The sequence below is a fragment of the Accipiter gentilis genome, chromosome 12 (assembly GCF_929443795.1).
Source record: "Accipiter gentilis chromosome 12, bAccGen1.1, whole genome shotgun sequence".
NCBI lineage: Eukaryota > Metazoa > Chordata > Aves > Accipitriformes > Accipitridae > Astur > Astur gentilis.
In genome coordinates, this window is record NC_064891.1 from 23,818,156 (window position 1) to 23,843,433 (window position 25,278).

Genomic DNA, 25,278 nt, shown 5'->3' on the forward strand with positions numbered 1-25,278 from the left:
TGTGGAAATCAAAAATATAGCTTTACTGACAAACAGAAAAGGTTTGCCGCAAAATAACTGACACACGATTAAACCTTCTTAATGCAATTTGACAGGATGATTTTTCAGCTGAAACCCAAGTTTACTCCTCCCTTTCCTCCTCAATAGCAGTTAGCGCTCATTTTGGACTGATCAGCAGGTCATATCTGCAATTTCCTTTTCATTGATGAGAGGTTTTTTTCCATAGTGATGTAATTACTACTCCATAAAGTGGTTAAGAGCAAAGCCTGGAATTTGAACCTCCCTGATCATTGTACCATACTGCCACGGAGCCCTCCATGGATGCAGTGGTCTGTAAAGCACATTTGGAGGAGAATGACTTCTGTCTGGAGGTCTTACAGTACAAAATTCAACCCTACTAGCGTAACGACCTATAGTACAGCACAATAATATTTTTCACTTATACATCACTTTACCATTTTAAAACACCTTATGAGTATTAAGCAAGCAACCTCTTTATTATCCCAAAAGGTGAGATAACACCTACTGTAATCAATATTGTGTTATGTGATCTGTAACTCCACATATAATACATAATTTAATAAAATTTACTTAAGACCTTGAATTCTATTCAGATTCTCATCCTACCTTCAGCTGCACGGAGCTGAAGTCCAGAAACTCAAGTATCTTTAGGCATGCAACTTCCATTGATAGCAGCGCAGGTGAGGCAGATGATAACCTCTGAGAATCTGAAGTGAAATACTTTCATGACATCCATTAAAGGACAGGAACAGCATTATGTTTCCCTTCTTCCTTTTCTCTGTTTTTTTTTCCCCAATGGGAAAATTATGTAGCAGTTTTCAATATTATTTTTCATTTATTTATTTTATGTCTGCTGTGCTTCACATGTTTGATATTGAGGCAAGGTTAATGACATGCAGCCTGCATTTGTAATTGAAAGTGGAGATGTTTAAGGTGGTTCCTACATCCTGTGGATATATGGTAGATATTGCCAGAATATACAAGAGATTAAATGATGCTTATCAAAAATCAATGTATACTAATTTTTCCTACCTGTGCAAATTTGCTGGGTTCACAACACAGTGGAGGTAATGCCTGCATTTCATATATACTAGCTAAACAAATTCAAGGTCAAATCCTAAATTACTTCTTGAGGTAAAACTCTCAGGTAGTTGATTAATGTTTTGGCTGTGGTAGCATGTTACGTTTCATCTTATGCAATGATTATATATGAGCCATCACTGAAGTCTTGTATGGAATCAAGGATGCTTGACTGATTCATTTAGTGCCTTTAAGGTGTTTCCATTTTAAAATACATCCAAAAACTGTAGCTGTAATTAAAGGCAGGACAATGGTTACTTCTCCCCATAGACCAGCAAAAGATGAATTGGATCAGTAAAAAGAGACTTCAAATGCATTTGACTCACATTTTGTAAGAGATTTCTAAACTCAATGTGTGCTATAAAGAGATATGAGAGAGAAAACTGTTAACACAAGTAAAACATCTGATTAGGCCACAGGAGAATCTGTTTCTATTGATGATTACTTGTGTCACTGTTGGTAAATCCTTAATTCCTCCATGCCTCCATGTTCTGGTGGTAAGCTAGGCAAAAAAACTCATTTTTCTTCAGGGAAGTATTGTTGAATTCAATAGTGCTTTTGAGGCTTTCACAAACTATTAATATGTAGGGGTGGATGAATAAGATTTTCCTCGACACTTCCTTCCCCTCTCATGACTGAGAGCTAGGCTACATCATCCAGGAAATTTATTTATGTCTGGAAGCTCTCAGAAGGTTTGATTTACAATGTGAGTGTGGCTGAGTATAGTGCATATCTCAGTTATGAAGCATATTGAACAAGGAAGTCATTGCAGTTGAAGAAAGAATTAACTGCTCTGATGGAGGGCTTCATAAACTCATTTGTTATTACTGTTGCTCCACAGAGCCCCAAATGTCCAGCACAATCTCCTTCTGACTGTATTGTCTGCTAGGAACTGGAAAGCTGTTTTACTGAATGATGAGTCTTTTTTTTTTGCTATATAATAATGTGCTTAAAACAACATGCTGGGAGCTGTTAGGCATTTATTTACCATGGTGGGTTAATCTCATCTAGGGAGGTATAGAAACTCAATCATGAGTGCTACAGTATATAAGCTAATTGCCAGGATAAAACCAAATGAATTACTTAACTTCAGAATGAGGCCTGGGGGAATTTTTCTTTAATAAAGGTTTAATTCAGCAGTGATAATGAATGCAATCTCACATACTACTGAACAACACCATTAGCATAATGGCTAAGATACAAAAACTATAATTAGAACAAAACAGAAATGTTAATTACAGCCACGAAGGTACCAAACAAAAAGGGAGTTTTCCTTTACCTGTCAAATGGGTTCCTGCCTGTGTAGCTTTAGTAATCCCTGTGAATGGGTCATCAATTCTGCTTGAGTGACTGACAGGCAGAAATTAAAAACCGAGGCTTCCTTTGCCTTTTGATTCCAGAGAGGACTGCGATTCACACAGGAGACTTAAATAGTTAGAGTACAGGTGAGGGCAGTAAAGACGGTACCTCTAATCATAAAGCTTAAAAATTAAGCTCTCATGTATCTGAATCCCACACTTCAATTCCTTTTCACAAAAAGGCGGGCACATCATGTCAGCTCAGGAATATTAGATCTCTTCCGAGTTTATTTACTACCCCCAGACGTACTTGCCGTACACAGCACCATGTAGCTGGACAAGGAAATGTGGCAGCCTGTCGGCTGGGCAGCTGCTGAGAAGTTTACTGATAACAAGCCGCTTCATTTCCGGCACTAACAACAACAATAACAAAAGCTCTTTGTACATAAAAATTTGCACAAACTCTTGTATCTTGCTTAAATGAAATCTCTGAGATGTCCTCATGGAAGAACACTCTTTTGTGCCATTTCTGCTGTGCATTTTCTCTAATCTCATGCTACACAAATATTAAATTTACAGATTCAAGAACTCAAAAGTTGTAAAATATGAGAACTAATGTTGCATTTTTCCCCCTTACAGGACGTATTCAGTGTATAATATGGACACTAACTGAATGGGGAGCTATTCAGTTTTTCTTTTTATCTTCATCCTTCTGTGCTTGATTCCAGACCTTATTTAGCACACATCATCAAAACTCTGCACTGAATACAAAATTACCAATTTCTTCATAGGCTTTTTTGTGGTTTTCTCAGCTTTTTTGTGGTGCTCTCAGCTCTCACTATAATTAATCTATCCTCCCAACACCTCTAAGAAATCATATAATGAAGCACAGAGAGATGAAGGCCACTTTGCTAAATATGCACTAATTTGGGTGCCTGCTTTGATATAACTAAGTATTGGGGGAGGGGGGGGGGGGGGGGGGAGAAGAAGTTGCAATTTATGTAGCAGTGCACACACATTTAAAATACAGCCCCTATTAACTTGTACTTTACACATGAGCTTTTAGCATGTCCATAAACAGAAAATGTCTGTAAAAAATCTGTGAAACCTCTGATTGAAGAAATCTGATGATGATTGATCCCATTGCAACGTGGTGGTGAAGGTAGGAGAGGAACCCAGTGCCCTGCAGTGGCACTCGATCACCTGAACCAGAGGACCAACCCTTCCAGCCTAGCAGTTCTGCACCTTGCACACTACAATTTCTGCAACAAATGAACAGGCAAGCAAAAAAGGGTGGGAAGGAAGGAACAAAGGAAAATAATAATAACCTGAGAAATTCAAGATATTTTTGTTGTTGTGTTTTCTAATTTCCTTGCAAATTGGAGAACCTGGGGGCAGATGTTCATCTAACACCGTTGCCGTTAAAGATAATGAAGGCTGACTTCAAAACCTAAACCTGAACCAAGTTCACAAACCTGGCAGGGAATAAACCTGCCTCATGATGAAACCAGTCAGTGGCTGTTCTGTGAGCATGGGCTGTGTAGCTACGAATATGGCACTTCCACCAAGATATCCAGAAGAGGGGTTAGTGAAAGTGCTTTCTGTTCTGTAACAAGCAAGCCATCAGAGCACTGATGCTAAAGCGTTGGCTAAACCACCTGAGGGGGTGGAGGCTCAAAGTCCATCTGTTTGAATAGCTTTCTCACCACCTGGCCATACAGGATATGATACCTTTCCTGTTTAAGCTGGACAACCTCAGCAAAAAATATTCAAGTTTCATTAGATGAAACTGTGGGGAAAAAACATCCCAGGACTATGGCATGACTTTTTAATGCAGTAAGCAGGATACTTCTGTGGGTGGCAAGAAACCTGGGTTATGTTTCTGTTCATGTACTTTATCCAATGACTATTTAACATGAAATGCATAATAGTTATTGCAGTACGGATCAGAAACCAAATGCCTCTTCTTCCTAGTCTCTTTTTCCACTAGCTGCAAGACTAGACTCCTGCTGCCCCTAGATTTGTTCCTCTAGTCTAGCGATCCATGGAGTCCTTCCTGCCCAGCAGAATGATTTCAACAGGTAATACAGTCCAACCCACCCAACCAGCCTGTATCACAACGATTATGAGATTAATCCAAGAGGATGGAAGCACAGATTCAATTTTTTTCAGGTTAGGTAAAGCATTGGAACTTAAAAAACCACATGTCGCAGGCAAAAAAACCCAAAGTACATTGACTTGATAAAAGGAAAAACTTATTGACCATGAGGGCAGTCAAGGAGGGGAATAGCCTGCGCAGGAAGGTTGTGCAGTTTCTATTCCTGCAGGCTTTCAAGATCACACTGGATTAAACGCTGAGCAACCTGGTGTGACCTCATCATTAAGCCTTCTTTCAGCAGGAGGTGGAACCAGAGGCCTCCTGAGGTTCTTTCCAACCTCAGTTATTCTATGCTTTCACAGAAAGAGTGGGGTGGTGGCCTTCCTCACCAGTTTCTCTGTGGAAAAAGCAACAGTTGAAACCATGCCTTGTGAGGATCTCAGAACTACCTGCAGTAGACTAGGAATGCTTACCAGACAGAGTCCTTCGCTCTTAACCCATCTGTCTCATTTCGCAATATCTAGAGAAGCTGCTTACAGGCAATTTCCACATATAGTTCTTGTAATGGATTTTTATTTTCTTCTTTTATGTCAGTAATTCTGGTATTAAAGATGTGTTAGCCTTACTAGACAGTAAGAATATTTCTGTCTAAGCTGATTCTTACATTTTGGAAAAGACTAGTTTTTAATTTTGGACAGAAATTACCTATTAGGCTAAACTGCCCACTCCATCAGAATGCTGTGCAACTTTAACAGATTTCGATTCACTCTGTTTAAATTATGATGCACAAAGCTAAACAATCTTCTCGTATGAATTTGTCTTTCATGCAAAGTAAGGTTTTCTAGAAAAAATGCTGTAAAACTAACAAAAAAGAACAAAGGAACAGCTGTAAGTCAAGAGTTCTTATGCCAACACTGTTCAGCTGGGTTCCACATTCATTTCCATCCCCCACATCGTGCTGATTATAAACTTAGATGCAGTTCTAATGTTTTCATTTAATTCATTTTTTCCATATTTTAAATTCATTGTATTTAGCGAACATTCAGTTTGAAACATGCAATATCAAAAGAAACCCCCACAGGTGCAAGGAATTTGAATAATCAGGTCCACATAAACCCTGAACCTCAATCCACTGAAGTCTCCCTGGGACCATTTTAAATGTGCAAAGGAAACAAATGTCCAAATTACTCTAAATAATTGCAAGATAACAGATGAAATAAAGCAGATGATTAAAATATTGATACTTATATTACAGTAATGCCTTCAGTCCCCTACAGAGATACCAGCTCTTTTGTGCCAGGCATTGTACGAGCGCACAGGATGGTGCTCTGCCCAGGGGAATTTACAGTCCAAACCTTAATTTCCCATCAACATCCGTGTTGTAACATCAGGTCGGGAACAGTCAAAACTGAGCGTAGGGAAGAAACAAAAATATGAAACAACTCTTCAGGTTGCCCAGTAAGACTGTAGCAGAACTGGGCATAATTCCCAAGCTTCTGCAGTTCTGTTTTTGTGCCCTGCTTCCCAGACCTGACTGTAAACTAATCCTTTTGTATGTTCTTCTGCCATCCATGGCAGCTAAGCACTGGCTGGCTGCAATACATTTTCCAGCTTTGTAGGTGCTTCAGTTTTCCTCAGACTTTTGCTGTGTGTCAGAATTACTTATGTTACTGGAGTCTTTACACTGTTTCTTAATTTTAGGATGGTTCTTTTACTTTGTTCTTTTGCAAAACCGTAAGTTTTCAAGTTCACAGTTTGGCCTACCATTATCTGACGATGTCCTCTTAGGCACTACTACATTCCAAAGATTAAGAACAAACAGGGATATGCAAAATGAACAATGTGGTGCACGCTCTTTTGATAAATTCATCTTCTATGCTCAGATTGAAGAACTCATTTGATGTATTGTTGAAATATAGCCAATGACTGAATATAGACCAAAGAGCTGAAGGACAGCTTTCTCCTAAAAACTGGCATAGTCTGAAAAAAAAGTGGCATAAAGTAGAAGTTGTCATCTAATTGAAACCTTGAATTCTATCCTTTGGTATGTCATACGAAACACATGCTGATGCACCGTTGAAGATATAGCCGTGCAAAATCAATAGCTGAACATCTGCAAGCATCCATACCCACGTTACAAACTTGACAGACATCTTGGAAGTGGAATATTTAAGCAGTTTCTCTTGACAGTTTTATCCATGGGCCTTAAAGTGCTCCCAGTTTCATATCTGTTACAAGTGTATAATCAAATCTGACTATTTTGTGCAACGGCAATTTTTATTTTGTCCATTTCCCTTTTTTTTAAATGAAAATCCCTCTGGATGGAAAAGAGAAAGACTTTGACACATGATAACAGATATGATCTTGCTTATTCCAAGGAAAGAAGTCTTTTTAAGCAAGGACTGCTTTATTGACGTGAAGCAATATTATACATCCCAATCTTTTGCTATCAGCTAAAGGCTTTTCAAGTTAAAATACCAAGCAGAGGTTTATTCAAACCAGATTTGAACCAAGTGTCATCTGCACAGTGCACGTGTCCTTCTCTGCATCCATATCATGGACAAAAAACAGCAGAGGTGCATAAAAGTACCTTATGATACACCATGTTCCTTATTTATCAGAAGAGTTTCTTTAGATATGGCTAAACCATTACTTTTTATTCAGTGTATTGTTGCAGTATATCCAATGACTGAATATAGCACATGCCCAGTTTGCCTGTAATGCAACTAATAACTCTGTCTCTTTTTGGCTGGGTAGGTAAGAACCCAAACAGCTAAATTCCTTACTCTCTCTCTGCAAGCCAGGATATATCTATTGGTTTTTAACCATGTCAGACCATTGCCATGTTTATTTACTCAATATGCCAAACAATTCCATTTACACAGTACATTTTGTTACGTCTTTTTCTTAGACTTTTTCAGCACTTTTTGTTTGGGGATTCAGGATGGAGAGTTAGGATGGTAAGGATTTTTGGCTCTGATTTCATAACAAGCAAGAATAGAAAACTATGTGTCCTCTTTTATCTCTATATTTACTTTATTACACAAGACACTCTCCTTTACTTGGTACTAAGCACTTCTGAAAATCAGGCAGGTTCCTAAATATGGATTTAGAAGCCTAAATGTAGGCTCTCGAATCTGAATTGTGTTTGCCTTCAGGGTACTCTAGCTCAAATTCACCCTTAGTATCAGGGAGTGCAGTTTCTCTGGCTTAACTTTTACTATCAGTGAATAAGTTTATTCAGTCTTGAGAATGTACTTTACCACCTGTCAACACAATTTTTTGGTCGTGATGTTTTTATAATGAAGCTTTACCACCTTCCACTAATTTCCAAGTGAGCCCAACCTTTTCTGAGAACAACCGAAAGCTTTACAATTAGCTGTTGTTGTTTTGTTTCTTTTCAGCAATGTATCTTGCATCTATACTGATTGCTGGGCTTTGGAAATAGACTGAACATGTATTTATTGACTAATCAAAAATACAGTAAAAGTAGAAAGACACAGCAATATTTAAAATCTAGCTGATTACCCTTTGGTGGCAGATGACTAACAGCTTACCTCAGCAAAGCAAAAATTGCTGCCAAAGGTTTCTTCATAGAAATAATCCTTATTTATTATCCAAGTTCACAGCTGTATACACTGCAGGCAGTAACTAAAAACACTTAAAAAGCACGATGCTAAAAAAACAAACCCCAAGCTTACGTGACTGTGATGCTTATTAAAGGTCCAATCCTTCCTCATTAAAACCAACAGGAGGGGTTCTGCCAATGACTTTAGTAGTAAAGGAAGTCATCTCAGGGAAAATATTCAGACAAAGTCATAAAGCTGCATTCTGCTCATTAGCAGTAAATGTGTGATTCTCTCTGGCATGAACAGGGAAAGTGCTAAACAGCTCCAAGAATTCTTAGGTTACTCAATAATCTCCTTTCTTGAAATAATAGGGCAACAATAAAAGCTATTTCTGCCCCCAGTGCACACACGCAGCCCCAGCTGTCCAAACTCTAGTATTTCTTTCAGAAAAAAAGTGATTATACACAGCTGTTGTAATAACACTTTTGGGGCTAAATCAGCAATCTTTACATGGAATAGTACTTTTATAAGACCTATTCAAAATCTCACTTATTATTAATAATCACCGTTCAGTTTGGTAAAATGTATGGAATAAGACCAGATGAAAAGAGTAATATTCACTAAGCAATTCAACCACTTAACATTGTTTGCCCGGAGGGAAGAACACAGGGAAATAGCCTACTATTCCTCTCCGACTACACACCCTGTCTTCCCCTCACATGGCTTTTATTTGTCCTTCCTATGCTGCAGTCTGCTACGTTCTCATACGGTTTGCAGGAGCCAAAGAGAAAACCAAGCAAGGTTAGGTGAGAAATTACCAGCCAGTGATTTGAAACAGACTGAAATGAGGTTGAATCAAACAGATTCTATCCTTTTCCTCTCATATCACTACTACAGAAAATCATTGTCTTTAGACAAAAAAAATCTGATCCCACTTTTCCTGGTACTGGGTTTGGGAAGGATATGGTGAAGGACACCCGCGGTAGGTGCCTGATCCAGCAGTTGACCCCCTGCACTGCTCTCACTGTCTCAGCACTCAGCTGCTTCACAACGACCAAGCCAAAACATGAAAGCTGGGAACAGTAATGAATAATGTCCCCTGCACCCTGCACAGAGCCTGTGGCCTTGTCAGGACTGGAAAGGGGACTCTGCCACTGAAGACCCACCTGCCAGAGCCAGCAAGACAGGGAAGAATGGAAAGCTCGGGAGCCAGGATGAGCAAACGGGCCTCTGATATGAACTGAAGAACAGAAAATGTTGGCAGACTGAACATGGAAACAGAATTTAGAATAAGGAAACCATCTTGGACGTGGACACCTTTGTCGGTGCTTTGAGGTTAAACCTGATGAGAGCCTGAGAGCTTCCATGCCATAAGGTCTCCCAAAAAGGGAGCTATCTGAGAGCGTAGCTGATGACCTGGTCCACTCAGAGATTCCGCAGAGAGCTCTGAATGAATTAGCAGGCAGACATATCACCATGCAGCAATACCAGCTCAGCTCACAGAAGCATAGTGAGATTTGTGTCAAGTCTGGACTAATTAGCCATGTCTCTCAGCAAGGCTAATTAGTCCAGGTTCTGCACGTGTGCTGACATGGTGGTATTGTCCTGGTTTAAGATCTAACCCTGCAGTGCTATAAACTATATTCCATCACACAGTAAAAGCGACCCCTGAAGTAACTCACACACCAGACATTTAAGATTTTACAAGTTCAAACTGACACTACAAACTGTACTGAAAAAAATGCAGGAATCAGTACAGGTTGTGAATGAGAAGTGCTGGGTGCATCACGAGAGAAATGTGCCATACAGGGATTACCATAACAGAAATCAGTAGTTTATGCGGCATTTGTTTCTAGGCATGGCAGTGTTGCCAGCCTGGAAGCCATTCACCTGCAAGCCCTCTGTATTAACTAGAATTAGACCTGTGAGCAATGCACTGGTATAGCTGTGCACGCCCTATGCTTATCCACACCAAATCAGTCCAATAACTCAGAGAATTTAGAAATAACCATTGCTGGGAGCAGGTCCCGAGTGGGTACCATCTGGCATCATGTCAAAGAACCAACTGGGATCCCTGAGACGGTTGGAGCCCCACAATTTGAAGATTTTTTGAAAATGTTTTGAAGTTACTAAGATATCCATCATTTTATTATTGTGCTGATCTTCCGTTCTGTTCTTTCACTCCAGTTCTCTTTCCTATAAATTTTCCAGTTCAGGTTTTCTCTTAGCCTGGCTTTTCTGCTCTCTTCAATACACTTCCCATCTATGTTTATAATGGTCAAAATGACAGTCAGAGCTACGACTTAATATGTTGCAGTAGCAGCTGAAAAATGCTTTTCAGACATTTATGGCCCGTTTTCGGACCTCCTGGTCACGCCTCTGATGAATCACAAACCTCCTTAGGTGCTTGCACAGGAAGCCACCGATGAACCCTAGCAAGACTTTGCAGTTGCCTACACAGCAGCACTATACTTCCAAAACTGTGGATTTGCTAGTATACCCTTTCAATTCATCTCCCAGTTATTTCAGTTGCACATTTGTTTCTGTATACATAGCGTAGTGATTTCTGGTGTAGAAGTAATTCTTCATACAGTATACACGCTTCATTTGCATATTCACTTTTACTGTGGCTAAATACACAAGTTAGCTCAGGTAAAGAATAGTTTTATATTACAGTATGCATCTAGAAAAATTAATTCCTAAATGGGACAACATACCTATTAATTGTTGAAATAATTCTGAGATATTTTCTTTTTCCAGTAGAATTCTGGAGTACAAAACATCTACATTGTATCTGTGTTGCTTAACAAGCATATGCGTTTCAAGTATATATGTTTTCTTAAAAGGTAACTATAAATGAAAGGACTCTGGGAGAGTAAATTCATATTTGCCTATTCTGTTATTATAAATTATCTGATCTTTCCAAATAGAAGCACTGGAATAATTAAACTAATTTTCCAAAATTATTCTAGTATATTCAATTACAGATTTTAATTATTTTGGAGAAATAATTCACAGTGTTAATGAAAGAGACAGTAGTTAGAATCATGGCAGAGTATGGGTTTCATGTTTCTGCATTCAATAAGCCTTATTAGAAATGTAAATCAAATATTTGATGAATACTAAGAGCCTATTGGGACATTAAAATGAATATTACCATTGTGACTCTGAGAATCAGGTTGAAGTATAACAGAAGTCAGTTAAGGTAAGTGGATTTCAGTGCCAAAGGGAACATTAGCTGTTTTAAAGAGGCCTCTAGAGTATTATCCAGTATTAAATATGAAAAAATAGATTTTTAAATAACACTCAGGTTGTGACACAAACCAACAAAAGACACCAGAATTTCAAAGTTTCAGCTGTTACTTCATATAAATTAACCTCATCTCCCATGTTGATAAAAATTAACAGGACAGCAGGGTGCTGGAGAACATGTAGATGGCATATGGGAGTTAACTCTGAGTCTCCTATGTTATCCCCTAATCATTCACCATTACAATTAATGAGAACTTTGCCACTGCTTTTGAAAAGAGCTAGTCCTAATGCTGGCCCTGGCTGATATCTTAAAATGTGATTTTGTATTTAATGTTCTGTAAAAGCATCCAAAGCTCACCGTATTCTATAAAGGGCACTTTGATAGCCTGGAAGGTTAAACAGCTTTCAGTAACTAAGCCAGTTCTACATATTTATATTTCATACAGTATATAGTATTTTCAAAACTGCGCAAGCTGAAATTTACTTTTTCTAGGAGATATAATGCTTCAGAGAAGGGGTAAATGGAAAACATATGAGCTACATCTCCTAAGGCAACAGACAAAGGCTATGTCAGGGAAACAGCTAATACGCATGTTATTCCATCTCAGGTTTTCCACAAAGCACCATGGCCCATTACTTCTTGTGAACATTTAAGAAAAGATTTACCTCAATTTTATGTTCATTTAAAGGGATGGAGGAGTTACACCAGCTAGAAAAAAAGTATAAGAATTCTGTATGCTTTACTGCCTCTTAACTGGGGTATACAAACAAACACTATCAGCAGTCTTGGTGTGAAGAGATAACTATATGTCTTCAAATTTGTTTAGGCCATGGATGAAGTCTGAAGATAAATTACGAACATGTTTGCATTTGACAGAGCCAAGGTTATAAACAGTAATGCTCTAAAACTTAATGAAACTTCTACCTTTCAAGGTGGCAGAAGATAAGCTACAATGCCAAATTTTTCACTATTTGGCTGAAATTTCATACAGGTGATAGTTCTTGTGAAATTTGAATTATGTATGAGCTGAACTCAGAAGAATAAAAAATAATTTCATATTGTTCCAAATTGAACTTTTGTACTTTTTGTACCAAAAAGTCGATTTACCTATTAGGATTCATATTCAGACAATTTTGGGTAGTTATACCCATTTTCTACATTCTTCCCTTTCCCTGTCTTTTCTATAATTACATCTGTGACCAGTACATTTCACGAGCTGTTATATTAAGGTATCGCTGACAACGTATTTAATAACAGAAAAAGTACATGCAGATTTCTTCTGCATGAGGTATTGTTTGAACTACTCCATATTTAAGGGAAAGAAAGAACCAGTGTAGTAAGCACTTTTTTTCCTAGTGTTTTGACAAAAGGCCTAATTCTGGCCTAGTTGATCAAGGGTCCACAGTTCTGAAGAGTGCCAAACCACGATCTGTCACACAGTCTAAACGCAGGTCTACAAGCTTTTGAAAATCCCACTTCTTCCATGGACAGACTTGCATATGAACTTGGCAATATAAAAGCAGTGGCTTATATTTAAGAAATACAAGTTTACACATAGCAACGGCTTCCTGGTCATTTCTGAAAGTAAAAAATTTCTTTTGCTGTATCATTATTGTCAGCAGAAGATTTGGTTTCAACTGCAGGAAGCATAGGATCAAGCTGTGAAAATCTAAATAACTTTTGTTACCCAGGTGTAATTTTATTTTAAAATGGCAAAGACTTTATGCCATGAGAGACAGCAAAATCTATAAAAGTGCAATTTCTATTCCAGATCATGCAATTTCAAACGTTTACATGTGCCTTTAACACAAAACATACCATCAACCCTGTTAAATCCATACAACCAGAACAGGGTGGTTCCCACTAATTCCTCTACAGTGAGATTCTTTTCTGACTCCTCATTGGAAGAAAGTTCTGGAGAAAAAGCAGTCCTGAAACTGTCAATAAACCAGAATATTGTCAAAATACTTTCTCGTAATAGATTGCCAATTTTCTCCTTGACTTGGAGATATTGATGAAATTGATAAATCTTCATAAAATATCAGCATTTTCCAGGGACTTTGCTGCAAAGCTGTGTAACACACATCCTCCCCTTTTTCCCAGAATAAAGACAGGAATAAAAATCTTAGGTTTTAATTCTTAGGGTTTTGCCTAGACCCTACATTCAAATAGCCTTTCAGTACTGGAAAATAAAGTAGCAAAAGCAGCTTTACTAACTGTATTCATTATACTAGCATAAACTTTCAACTTAAGTTTTACAGAGATTTAATCTGCTATCATGAACTGTTTCAAAACAGGGATATAAGTGACTTAAGTCATTATTTAATTACTTTCACACAAATATTTAACTCAGTGTGACAGTATTATGCCAATACTTAAATGAGAGTTGCCCATATGTCTCTGAACCTACAGCCAAGACCAATTATTTGGAGTGATGAGCTTAATTTGAATCAGTTTTTCTATTGATGTCATTGGCCTCTGAATTAAACCCTACAAGTGAGGGTCTGTCTGTATATTTAGAAGACGACACACTTTGAAATATCTATTTGAGACTTAATCATTTAGTCTGGAATGTTTTCTAAGAAAAGAGTTACAGATATTTTATCCATCATTGTATTAAACTACATATACCATGATTGCATGTTCTTGAATAAGAAACTAGGAAATCTACATATAGGTATTATTATTTTTTATTTTTATATATATAATATAAATTATATTATTACTTTCCATTTAAAAGAAAACAATTTTTAATATAGAAATGCATAAACCCATCATTTTTTATAGTTTGCAAAGTGGCAAAAACATATTAAGTGCAGTTTTAAGCTGACAGTGTTGATGACTTCCTTTAAGAAAATGCTGTCTCTTGATGGGTATCCTAAAGTATTCAGTCATCTGACACACAGAGATTTATTAGACACTGTCTTGAACTACAGCAGAGAAACATCTTGGATGTTATCCTCCACACATGTTCTAAAGACTTTGTTTCAAGAAGTTGGATGGTTATCACAACATTATATAAAAGAGATCCAACACAAGGGGTGCAGGTTCAAACAATTAATTAAAAAGAAATTACCACAAGCATGCAGCTTTCAGCAAAACTTAAAGGAATTACAATAATAATTCATGAACCAGAGGGGAAAACTCCAACAATCATAGATGTCCCCAGCGCAGAAACAGCTTCTTGCTGGGTGACGGACAATATTAGCGATGATACTACACTAAACGTCAATTTCAGATAGAGTAGCAGAACTGAGACTAATGTAATCCCAGCAAGCTGAATAACAGAAAACCAAAAAGTTACTCATGATCAAAACCAACAACGGAGTCTCTATTCTTTAGGAGAAACACAAACATTGTTAGCCAAATTACATGCTGGTAGAAGGACCGGTAGTTCTCTAGGAGAGTTGTATGGTTAAAGAGGATGTTTTGTGTTGGTTTTGATAGAGCAGATATAACAGTTGATAGCCAGACTAGTATTTAATCCTTCTACTGAATAGAATGCAAAAGATAATTTAGAGGGAAAAAAAAATTACTCACTAGAACAAGAAATACTACTTCCTATAGAGTTACTACAACAGAATGCAAAAAGATCATAATCCAGAAGGAAACAAAGGTCTTGATAAGTCTTGATACACAGAATGCCTAAATGGTAGAATTCACATAACTATCGAGACTTTAATTACATTTTTTGTAGTTGTGTCATTTTTAAACCAGGTGCGAAAGGGGCAGAATCTTAACCAAAAGTCTCAAGATATTTGTCTGGACAGGAACTTAACAGAAATGGTTATTATCAACACCAGTTGTTGATATCACAAATGGTTGATATGATGATATTGCACAATATAATTTTGCTATAGAATTCTTTTCTGTTTAGGTTTGAAGGGTGGATGAGTTGTTTTATAGAGGGCTATTCTTCAAAAAAAGAAGCATATCTATGTCACTCAAATGATTGATTAAGTTTATGTCATCTAACCTGAGAGCGCCTTAAATGCAAAAATGGATTACAAGAACATGTGACAAGACATTTTAAATAACAAAATGTTGTTACTCAAATAATTTACATAGCAGCAGAAAGCAAAGACTAGCTTTGCTGAAGTAAGGAAAAATTTAAGAAAGTACTACAAATGAAGTGTCAAGCAGATGACAGCATAGAACAATCCTGTTATTTTAATATAAAGTTGTATAGACCAATTTTACAGTTAAAACCATTTTGCTATAGATCTAATTTCTTCCATTTTACAAGCTTTTTATTGCCACTGCTTTCAACTGGAAAAGGATCCTGTATAATGACATAGAGTTAATCAGCAAAGTAATTTTAATGGGGCAAAGCCCCTATGCTCCTACTTTTGTAATCGTGACAAAAAGCCAAATGTTGTTATACTGATAGATTGGAATTTGCCTAAAATGTGTCAAGTTATCAAAACCTAACAGGAAAAAACCCCAAAGTTAAGGTTTTAGGGTTCTATTAAACAAATCAGGCAGTTTCTCTACTTTGACAACTATTTTTCATGAGGAAAAGCAAGTTCTACTTTTTGTTTAAAATCCTTTGTATCTTACTTAGTCTCCCGCACACATTCACTACTGACAGAAAGAATTCAAGGACCATTTTTTCATAAGTAGTACCTGTCTCAACAGGCAACAAGAACTAGCTGGAGTTGAGTACATGTGTGTTAGTACATGCCTGGGGGAGAGGACTAAATATGGGTGTGTATGTGCATACACATATGCAAGACAGACAAAAAAATAAGCTACTCCTTAGAAATCACCTATTTGATGAGCATAGCCATAAGAACCAATTCTAAGCCAATTTTAAACAATTCAGGCCAAATTTCTAACACCAATTCACTATATGGTCAGAGACAAATAATTTAAACACTTTTCTTTACTCGTCCATCTAAGAAATGAGAATAATATTTACTTATCTACAACACAGCACCATTGGAAAGATTACTGTGCTTTTAAAGTGTGGATAAAAATCTCAAAAAAAAGATGAAACTAACATAATTCATAAACTAGTACATAACTGGACATTAGAATGATTCTCCCTTCATAGTTATCAAATAAGGTGTTTGATCTCTTTACACTCATTGCCCTGTCAAGAGATCTTGGGGTATGGGAGCAGCAACTATTCACATTTCCTCCTGTTTAACAAGTGATTTCTGTTCTCTGGATATAGATCTATTTCATTTGAAGATATATTATGCAAGTCTTCAATTTTATTTTTATATATTCTATATGTACTATACATACATATCCACATATCTGTATAGATGCATTGTACTGTGCATATACTAAACTATATTATAAATATATTATTATAATATATATTATAAAATATATTTTAGTAGGGGTCATAGTTAAGTCAGTTTATATGGTCCATCTCCTCACAGACAGCAAGTTCTTCAAACTTCTAAAGACTAATATATATCTTTATGACCAAGAATACTGCAATGATAAATCTTCTCATGTATTATTGGAGAATAAACCTTCTTAAATCATGTAAAAGACATATTTGTAGCAATAAATGCTGAACATTTAATTTCTCTCCCACATACTGCTATTCTATGCTAGAATTTGTGAATCTCTTAATAGCTACCTAATCTTTAAGCTCATATTTTCCACTGACTCATTTTTTCTTATTAGGGATCAAAATATCCTACTCAAAGGGTGGATAAATACTTTCTTGTCAAAACCGAGATGAAGTATAAAGTGAGGTCTCAGAGAGGTCTGTCCTGAGTCCGGTTCTATTCAATATTGTCATTAATGACTACTAAGATAATGGAATAGAGAAGACACTTATAAAGCTTGTAGGTGACACCATGCTGGAAACAGTTACAAGCACTTTACAGGAGAGCAAACTCAAAATTATCTTGCTAAATTGGAGAAATGGCCCAAAGTCAATAAGATAAAATTCAATAAAGACAAGTGCAAAGTAGTAAACTTGGAAAGAAATAATCAAATGCTCAGAAATGGTGGAAACAGTCTTGGCAGCAGCATAGGGTTGTGCTATAGAGGGCAACAAACAGAATGGCAATAAAAAAATAGAATTGCAAAAAGAGCAAAGGTCATCCTGAGATGTTTTAACAGATAAGCTGCCATTCAGGCATAAGAAGCGACGAACCTGCACCGTCAGTATTGGTGGGCCTTCAAGGGCAGTTCATTCAATTAAGGAACTAAAGTCAAATTCTACATGAAAAAAGTTTTGAAACCTAATGCTATTAAGACACAAGTGAACTTGATGAGTTCTCTTAATGGATGGCACTTCATTTTTCACTTCATGTGGATACTAACACACCAATAGTCAGAGATTTCAACAGGTGAATAGGATTTAGCCACAGCAAAGAGAAAACTTGAGGCGAGAGACAGATGAGGATGAGCTGGAGACAAATCAGTGGGTGCACACTGCTACAATACTTTCATGTTTGTCCATAATAATGAAACAGGGACTGCCTACATGTACCAGTTGGTGGTTTGGAAAATCTCCTAGATAAAGAGCCCACAAATGCAAAATAGACAAAGCAGCATTATGGGTTTTTGTTAACCGTTTTAGTGTGCCACACATGCTAATTTACTTACACCTCTAAAAAGGTTTTAAATGTGTGTGCTGTTGTATCAAAGGAATGAATTGCACTTGATATTATTGCATGGAATGTATTAGCAAACTGAGCCACTAATATTTATAGAAAAATACAAATTCCCTCTAGCGACACAAATGAAAACACAAACTGCCAGGTGGAAAGGGATGTCATCTGACGAAATTGTCCTTCCGGGCCTGAGACAGGCCAAAATGCTAAGAGAGAAAATGGGCAACTTGATCAAGCCACTCTATTGCAGTGATCCAAAATGATGACATTAAGAGAGAGCAGGGAAAAAACATCCTAAGCTTCAATGAAGAGGTTACACCCCACAAGTTTGGGATAAGCACTTGTAATGAACAACGCTGGCCCAGGGAAGGTCCCTTCTCCCTAATCTTCAGCCAGATGGTCGCAGAAGCAGTCGGACCAGCATAAACATTGCTTTGTGTTCCACCACTGGCCATACACCGATGGATAAGTACTGCAATCCTGTCATGCTTCCCACGCATAACCTGCCACTGGATTCACCGTGATAGGTATCATCCTTCCTATATTTGGGGGTAGAGAGATGCACCTGGCATAGAAAACCAGTCAAATGTAAGGGCTTATACTCTGCCTATATGGGTGTAGAGAAGTTCCATCCCTTAAATTTAAAAATTTCCCAACTTTCTTTAAAGCAGATTTGACAATGCATCATTATTTGTACAATCTATTAGTATTAGTATAGTGCTCAGGAGCCCTAGGCACAGAACAAGACCCTCAGTGCCAGAGTCTTACACAGATGGAACAAAAAGCCAGTCCAAGATTTTATAGCTTAGGTATAAGAGGAAGAGACAATACAGGAGAATATAAATAAGGCAGCATCAGTCTGGATGACAGGCAGCAGTGTCAGCATGCTACTAGTTCAACTGTTGTCAACTATTCTGTAGACATCGTAGCAAAGGAGAAAATTTACTTCTCAGATAATTGCATTGTCGTTCCAAAGCAGGTTTTTTAGAATAATTCTGAATGTGATGCAAAATGTGAACAGACTTGCAAAAACTCTTTTCATCAACTAAGTAGGACATTTGTTTTGTTTAGGTCTCAACTTTATTATCAAAACATCTTAATAAATCCGTAATGATGTTTTGGACTATTATTACTGTCAGAAAGAAATAACATTTTAACCATGTTAAAACAAGGTTGGTGGCTGGCCTAGGGTACTCTAGGCTGCATGGGTAACCTAAATTGAATTTCCTGTTCGGATTTGCCAACCCCAGGAGGAGCATACTGATGATATGCTAACTTGAGTGTATAAAACACTCAAGCAAATTAAGTTCTTAAGCATGAAATTTACCTTTCTTTAAAAGGAGAAAAACGAAAAAGAGAAACGTAAGCTTATGTTTATATATATGTGGTAGGTTAGAAAGGATGTTTGTGGACAAACATTGATTAGACAGCTTTTGGATCCAGCAGGGATCCTTGCATGCTTGTTGACAAACATTCCAGATGTCGTGGGAGTTCTTTAACCTTTTAAACTCATATTAATCTGTAATTCTTTTGGGCGAGAATCAGCAAGGAGAGGGGTATACTATACATATTTTATTTCCTTTTGCTGCAGTCGACAGTGAATGACCCACAGTCTTTAAGACGTGAAGAGATCATTAGATCAGATTTGCATTTAGCCTTGATCCAGCAACCATTATGTAGGAAATGCAATGCTTTGCAATAGCTCTATTAAGACATTTTATTAATGCATCTATTCATTACTACTAACTCACTTGTAGAGTTTTTCCATGGGGGAATTTAAATTTCTTGATGTTATATTTGGCTTAAATGGTCATAATGATAGCCTACATCTGCCTCAGGGCTCATTACCACATATGTGTGGAGAACATTATTAAGCAACAGTACAATGAAAGAAACTCCCCAGTATTGTGTTCTGCCAGATGCATGAGAGCTATTACACCTTTGTTCCTATTACAGCATTCATGGCTTCCTGTTGCTTGTCCTGTAAGATTTTTTTTAATGAAAAATAAACAGGTTTAGGAGGCAATTGCCCATCAGTGATGCAGGAAGCATATTTTTCTTCAGAAAGTGCACGGTACTCGATACAGAAAGGTCCTGCTCTATAAATAAGGCTTTTCTGGCATGACTGCAACTGAAATTGCTATTAGGTGTTGTTTATAATAAACAATTTATGCATAAGGTGTCACAAATATGAACCACAGTAAGGAAGAATTGAGAGAGACAATAACTGCAGGGTGCATCGCGGAAAGCTTCAGTCAGACGGTGCCCTTTCTGAGCTGAACATCCAAAAACCATGAGAGCTTTCCAAAAGCCCCAGTAGCAGGTACGAGTTATCAGGGAACAGCCCACTGGGACTGAAAAATGATGAAGGTTCAGCATGAGTCAACCTCTGAACCGCAGGTTGTGACAAGGGCGTTGTGGGACTGCTCTACTACCCACTACTAGCTCCGTGCAAGGAAGCATATCCCAGGAACCTTCTGCATCTCCCCTCCCTGTCTGCAGCTTAAAAGGGAATTGGCACTGACTTTAATGAAGACACATTGCTTTGACATGCCTGCTAGAGTTCATTGTTTTGCACTACCATTTGCTGCTTCAAATCAAGCCAGACCAGTCTGCAACCTAAAAGCTCCCGTTAAAAACCTTACCTTCCACTAATATATGAAAATTATGGACACTTCTGGACTAAAATGAAGAGATGGTTCACTACCTCCCCACAAATGTAGAACAATCAGCAGTGAGGCAAGGCTGATATAAATCCATGTGATAGCGCATATTTTTAGCCTAAACACTGGATATTTTATATAAATACAAGACTAGTTATCAAGCTCACAAAGTACAGAGATGGGAAAAAATGGGTTTTAGTGGAGGCAGCTCAGAAGGGCTAATTGCAGAGAAAATCCTTACCGTGTTTACATTTTATTTTATTTGAAAATACTCCCATTATCAGAATCCTGCAACTGTGAACCGTTTGCCTTAACAACAGATACCAGGATCAGCTCATAACTATTTACCTAACCCAATCTCAACCAGCATCGATGCTAGTAATTCCAGTGACTGCAGAATACATTAAATAACAAGATATTACTGCTGGACAGCAATCTAGAAGCAAAATAACTAGCAGTCCCGGTATCTAACCTACATGTATACATTGTTGCTCTGAACTCAGTGGAAATATTTACCTGAATAGAACATGTAGCACTTGGAATCAATCAGCAAAAAAAGGTGTATTTAAACAGAGGCTACAATACTGCTTTCTGCAAAGTATTTAAAGACATATTTTTTATAACAGTTAGGTATAATTTCAACGGATACTTCAAATCACGTGGCCAAAATTGATTGGTTCATTACCTCTATTTTTCCTATTTTATTCAAATGAAGCACAGCAGTGTTGCACTGAGGTTTTCTCCTGACTGCATAGTGCATGGCATCCTGCTTTTCAATAGCAGAATGAAGTAGCAGCACAAACTGGTTTGAAATATGATGAAATAGCACCATTATTTGTGTATTAAATCTAAAAATCACTGCACTATGACCTTAATTTTAATTGTTTTCTTCTTGAAACCAGCAGCTAAACCTCACCACTGATAGAAAAGCATTCAATTATTTCTAGTCAGTTCCTAACTCCTCGGTGAGCAATGTGTTAGCTAGTAATGCAGTCATGTTTCCTGACACTGTGAGGAGCAAGATATGTATGGATACATGTAGAGAATCATCTGTGGTTAAATTTCTTTGACCTAAAGGAAGCTTCCTTTGTTCCCCAGGAGTTAAAAAGCAGATTTTAAAAGGAAATCGCAAACATGTTTTTCTGTATAAGCCTCCATTCAGCACTCACAAGTCCACTCCAGGTACCAATGTCTTCTTTAGTTCCCAAGAGTGTCATTAATATAGTCTCGTTTGGTCAAAATATTGTATTAGCTTAGCTTGTATAAACACAGACGCTCAAAACAGTATGTCTAGTAGCCTTACATATATTCCATATTTTTTCTATTCCACCTAGTATTTCTAACTCACATTTCACAGGTATTTTATAACAGATAGCCTTCTTTCTTATTTTGACAACAAGCTCTTTGTTATATACTGATGAATATTAGCATTTTGCTATGAATATTCTTGGTTTATTCTGATAATTTTACTACCTTATCTTCAGTGTCTAACCTTTACATCAAATAAGCAGATCCCATACAAATCAGATTTGTAGTTTGTATGACTGATGTAATTAAAACTCTCAAGAGAACATGTAAATTAAAAAGTCTTCAAGTTTTTCCTGTCTAGATTATTGTTAGCCAAAGACAGTACTCATCATTTCATTACTGGAAATGGACAAGTGACAGGACATTTAACATCTGGGCACTTATTTTCACAGGCCTTGTTTTTTCAGCAATGTGTAGATTCATAAAAAAAAACAACCAAACAAAAAAAATCAGAAACAAATCAGTAAGAGTAAAATGAGACAGAAAAATTTTCAAGATAAAATCTGAACCTTTTTTTAACCCTGTGCTCAGACTAAATAGCCACAAGGCCAGGGTCCTTTTTTTGTTGTTTTAACCTTCCATGGATTGGTCACATGGCCATACAGGATGCAATGTTCACCCAAAAAAATCTCAGTCTAGTAATTATCAGTAGATCTCTCCACCATTCTACCCAGACACATACACCCCCACTGCCCCTTATCTTTCCATTCCTGAATAGGCAGTCTGATGGTATAGAATGTTCTGCATTGGCACAGAAGACAGTTACATCAAATCTGTATTCAGCAATTCAAAACACTCAACCGGTTGCAGTGTCTCTCCCAGGCAATTTAGCAAGGTTATACTCTGTTAATAACTTATCTTCAGAAATAATGATATTTGTATTACAAAATTGAGAAAGAGAGGGCACTTTACAGATAAGTGCCATTTATTCAAAAAGCTTCCATGTTAGAAATCATTTTATAGGTGCCCTTTAGACACAGGCACATCTCCACATTTCAGCAATTATTCATCATTTACACGTTCATAATTTGGGAGAGTTTTGAACTCAAAATGAATAAGAAGCCTACACACTGCCTCAAATAGCTGAACAAGCCTTGATAACAATTCATAGCTAGGAGATTCTAAATAAATTAAATAATGAGTAGGGAAGCATGAACCTTCCCTAGTCTGTCTGTGAACACAGTGAAAAGTAGCAATAGTCTCTCAAATCTAGGATGTAAGACAGAAATCTGTCTCACAGTCACAAAATCTCCTGTTACCATAGTGATGGGGACTGAGCAAACGACTAAAAATACCTGGTCTTATTCACACTGTCTTAGGAATGTGACCTAAATGACATGTAATACATGATTTTCCACGAGAAATTAATTGCATTTATTAGGAGCCAACACTGAGAAGCAGATAATGTGTGAGTATGATGTGCAGTCAGACACTCAAAGAGACCACCTTCTCAAAGATGCAGCTTTAACAGACAACTGGCTGGAAGTGGAAGAAAGCATACAAAAAAGAAACCACATGTAGGTCATTAACAAATCAAAAGCACCAATTAAACATGGGTTTCTCTCACTAAATAAAGTCATACTTTAACAGCATTCTTTGGAATTGCTGCTACATAAAATTAACTGTAACCTCCAAAGAAGATCACTGTCCGCAAGAATCTCCCAGTTGAGATGACTGTCAAACTTAGGAAGACACAGAGGTAATATAAATTCATGTTTAGACCAGCTTTGGTTTACAGCACCTACATTTGTCACTACAAACCAAAAGTGTGCTAGAGGAGAAATTGCAAGTGGCATCTCTCACCTCAACTTGTGAAGTGCCCAAAAAAGGCTGTCTCCAAAAGTCTCACCCAGGAGCTGCTGCTGCTGCTCCACACGAAGAGCAGAGCATTGCAGGCTCCTCCACTGACTGCCCTGGGAAAAAGAAAAGCCAGAAGAAAGGTGAGACTCTAGATTTATTTGAAGGGCTAAATGGGTTACAATTTTAATTCTTTTTTTAAAGGGTAATGATCTCCCTCCTGTTTACAGTACAGGATATCTTGATTCTTGCCTTGTGACATTTTATTTACGAACATTCACCTATAAATGTTTGTAAAAGTTTGTTGGGCTGAGCTGTTTAAGGATGTTGGAAGGCAAGCACCTCTGACTTTACAAAGGGGGCAAATGTTTTGCCTGGCGACATTTGCAAGTGCAGACCTGTTACAAAATCACACCCTCTTAAGTATTCTTCAAGATAGTATGGGATTATATTCCAGCATTATTATACACAGTGGAATTCTAGAAAATGTAGTTTATTTCAAGTATAATGATAAAATGTTCCATTTTGAAAAGATCATCAACATCAGGTAGGGTTTGTCCTAACTATGCTTTTAAGAATAGTAGCTTCTTTACTCATGCAAGTAAAAAAAAAAAAAAAAAAAAAAAGCAAAAAACCCAAAGCCTGCAGCATCTGCAGTTGAAATTTTGTACTATTGCAAAGCATTTTTAAGAAACCACTTGCCTGGACAGACCAACTGGAAGGCATGCTGTATTCCACTAGCAGGTATTGAATATCCACAGTCTCTCCAAAAGTTCAGGCAGATCGCTTCTGTCCATCTATTTGTCAAATTCTCTCTTGGAAAACATTGTTTCATAAACTGAAGAAAAGAAGCTCCCATCAGATATGTATTTACAGTAAGCTATTAGGCACTGATTTTTTTTTAAGAAATATTTTCTTCAGATTCAAGTTAATATGCTTGATAAACTTTGGATGAAGAATTAGGCCTATGCAGAGGTCATATGATGGGGTAGTTTGCTGCTGATTTACTCTTGCACTGAAGTGAAACTCACACATCCTTACTGAATGCAAAGGAGAATTAGTTAGGCTGAAAAACATCTCTTGCCCATATTAGAATTTCTCAATATGGAAAGCTGATGGACTCTGCAGAGCTAGGGTGGTAGAAAGAGGTCAAGGTAAGTGGATAATTATAGTGGTTAACACTCTTTTTTACTTGGCAGATACATTCAACCTATCTAAAGCAGTATATTAAACTGCTCCCCCTAGGGTAAAAGGCAAGGGGAAAACTCACAGTGTAAGACATTGTCCCCAGTATTATCATAATGGAAATGCTCATAGATGCCTTGCCACACCTACTTGAAAAAAAAGAACAAAGAGGACTTATACCAGTAGGCTAACAGTCAATTATTTTCTTGATAAATTTAATGTATTAAATAATAAAGCTTCAGTCAAAGAGACTAACTCAGGTATAGGTATTGTGTGATTTATTTTGTACTGCTCAGGGAAGGAAAAGTACAGAATAAAAATAAACTTTACAGTCTCCAATACTTTCATGTCCACAGAACATTTCAGCTCATCTACCTAGCTCACAGACTTTTGCAGAATTGGAACAATTCTGCAAATCT

At 37.2% G+C, this 25,278-nt stretch overlaps 1 protein-coding gene across 1 annotated transcript in view; it reads right to left on the minus strand.

Moving 5' to 3' along the window:
• The window catches only part of IQCM (IQ motif containing M), a 121,960-nt gene that overhangs the window by 36,001 nt on the left and 60,681 nt on the right, over nucleotides 1–25,278 (minus strand). Inside the window, 2 exon segments of the mRNA XM_049815576.1 lie at nucleotides 24,377–24,446; nucleotides 24,448–24,512. Of these exon segments, the coding sequence (XP_049671533.1) occupies nucleotides 24,377–24,446; nucleotides 24,448–24,512 (135 nt within the window).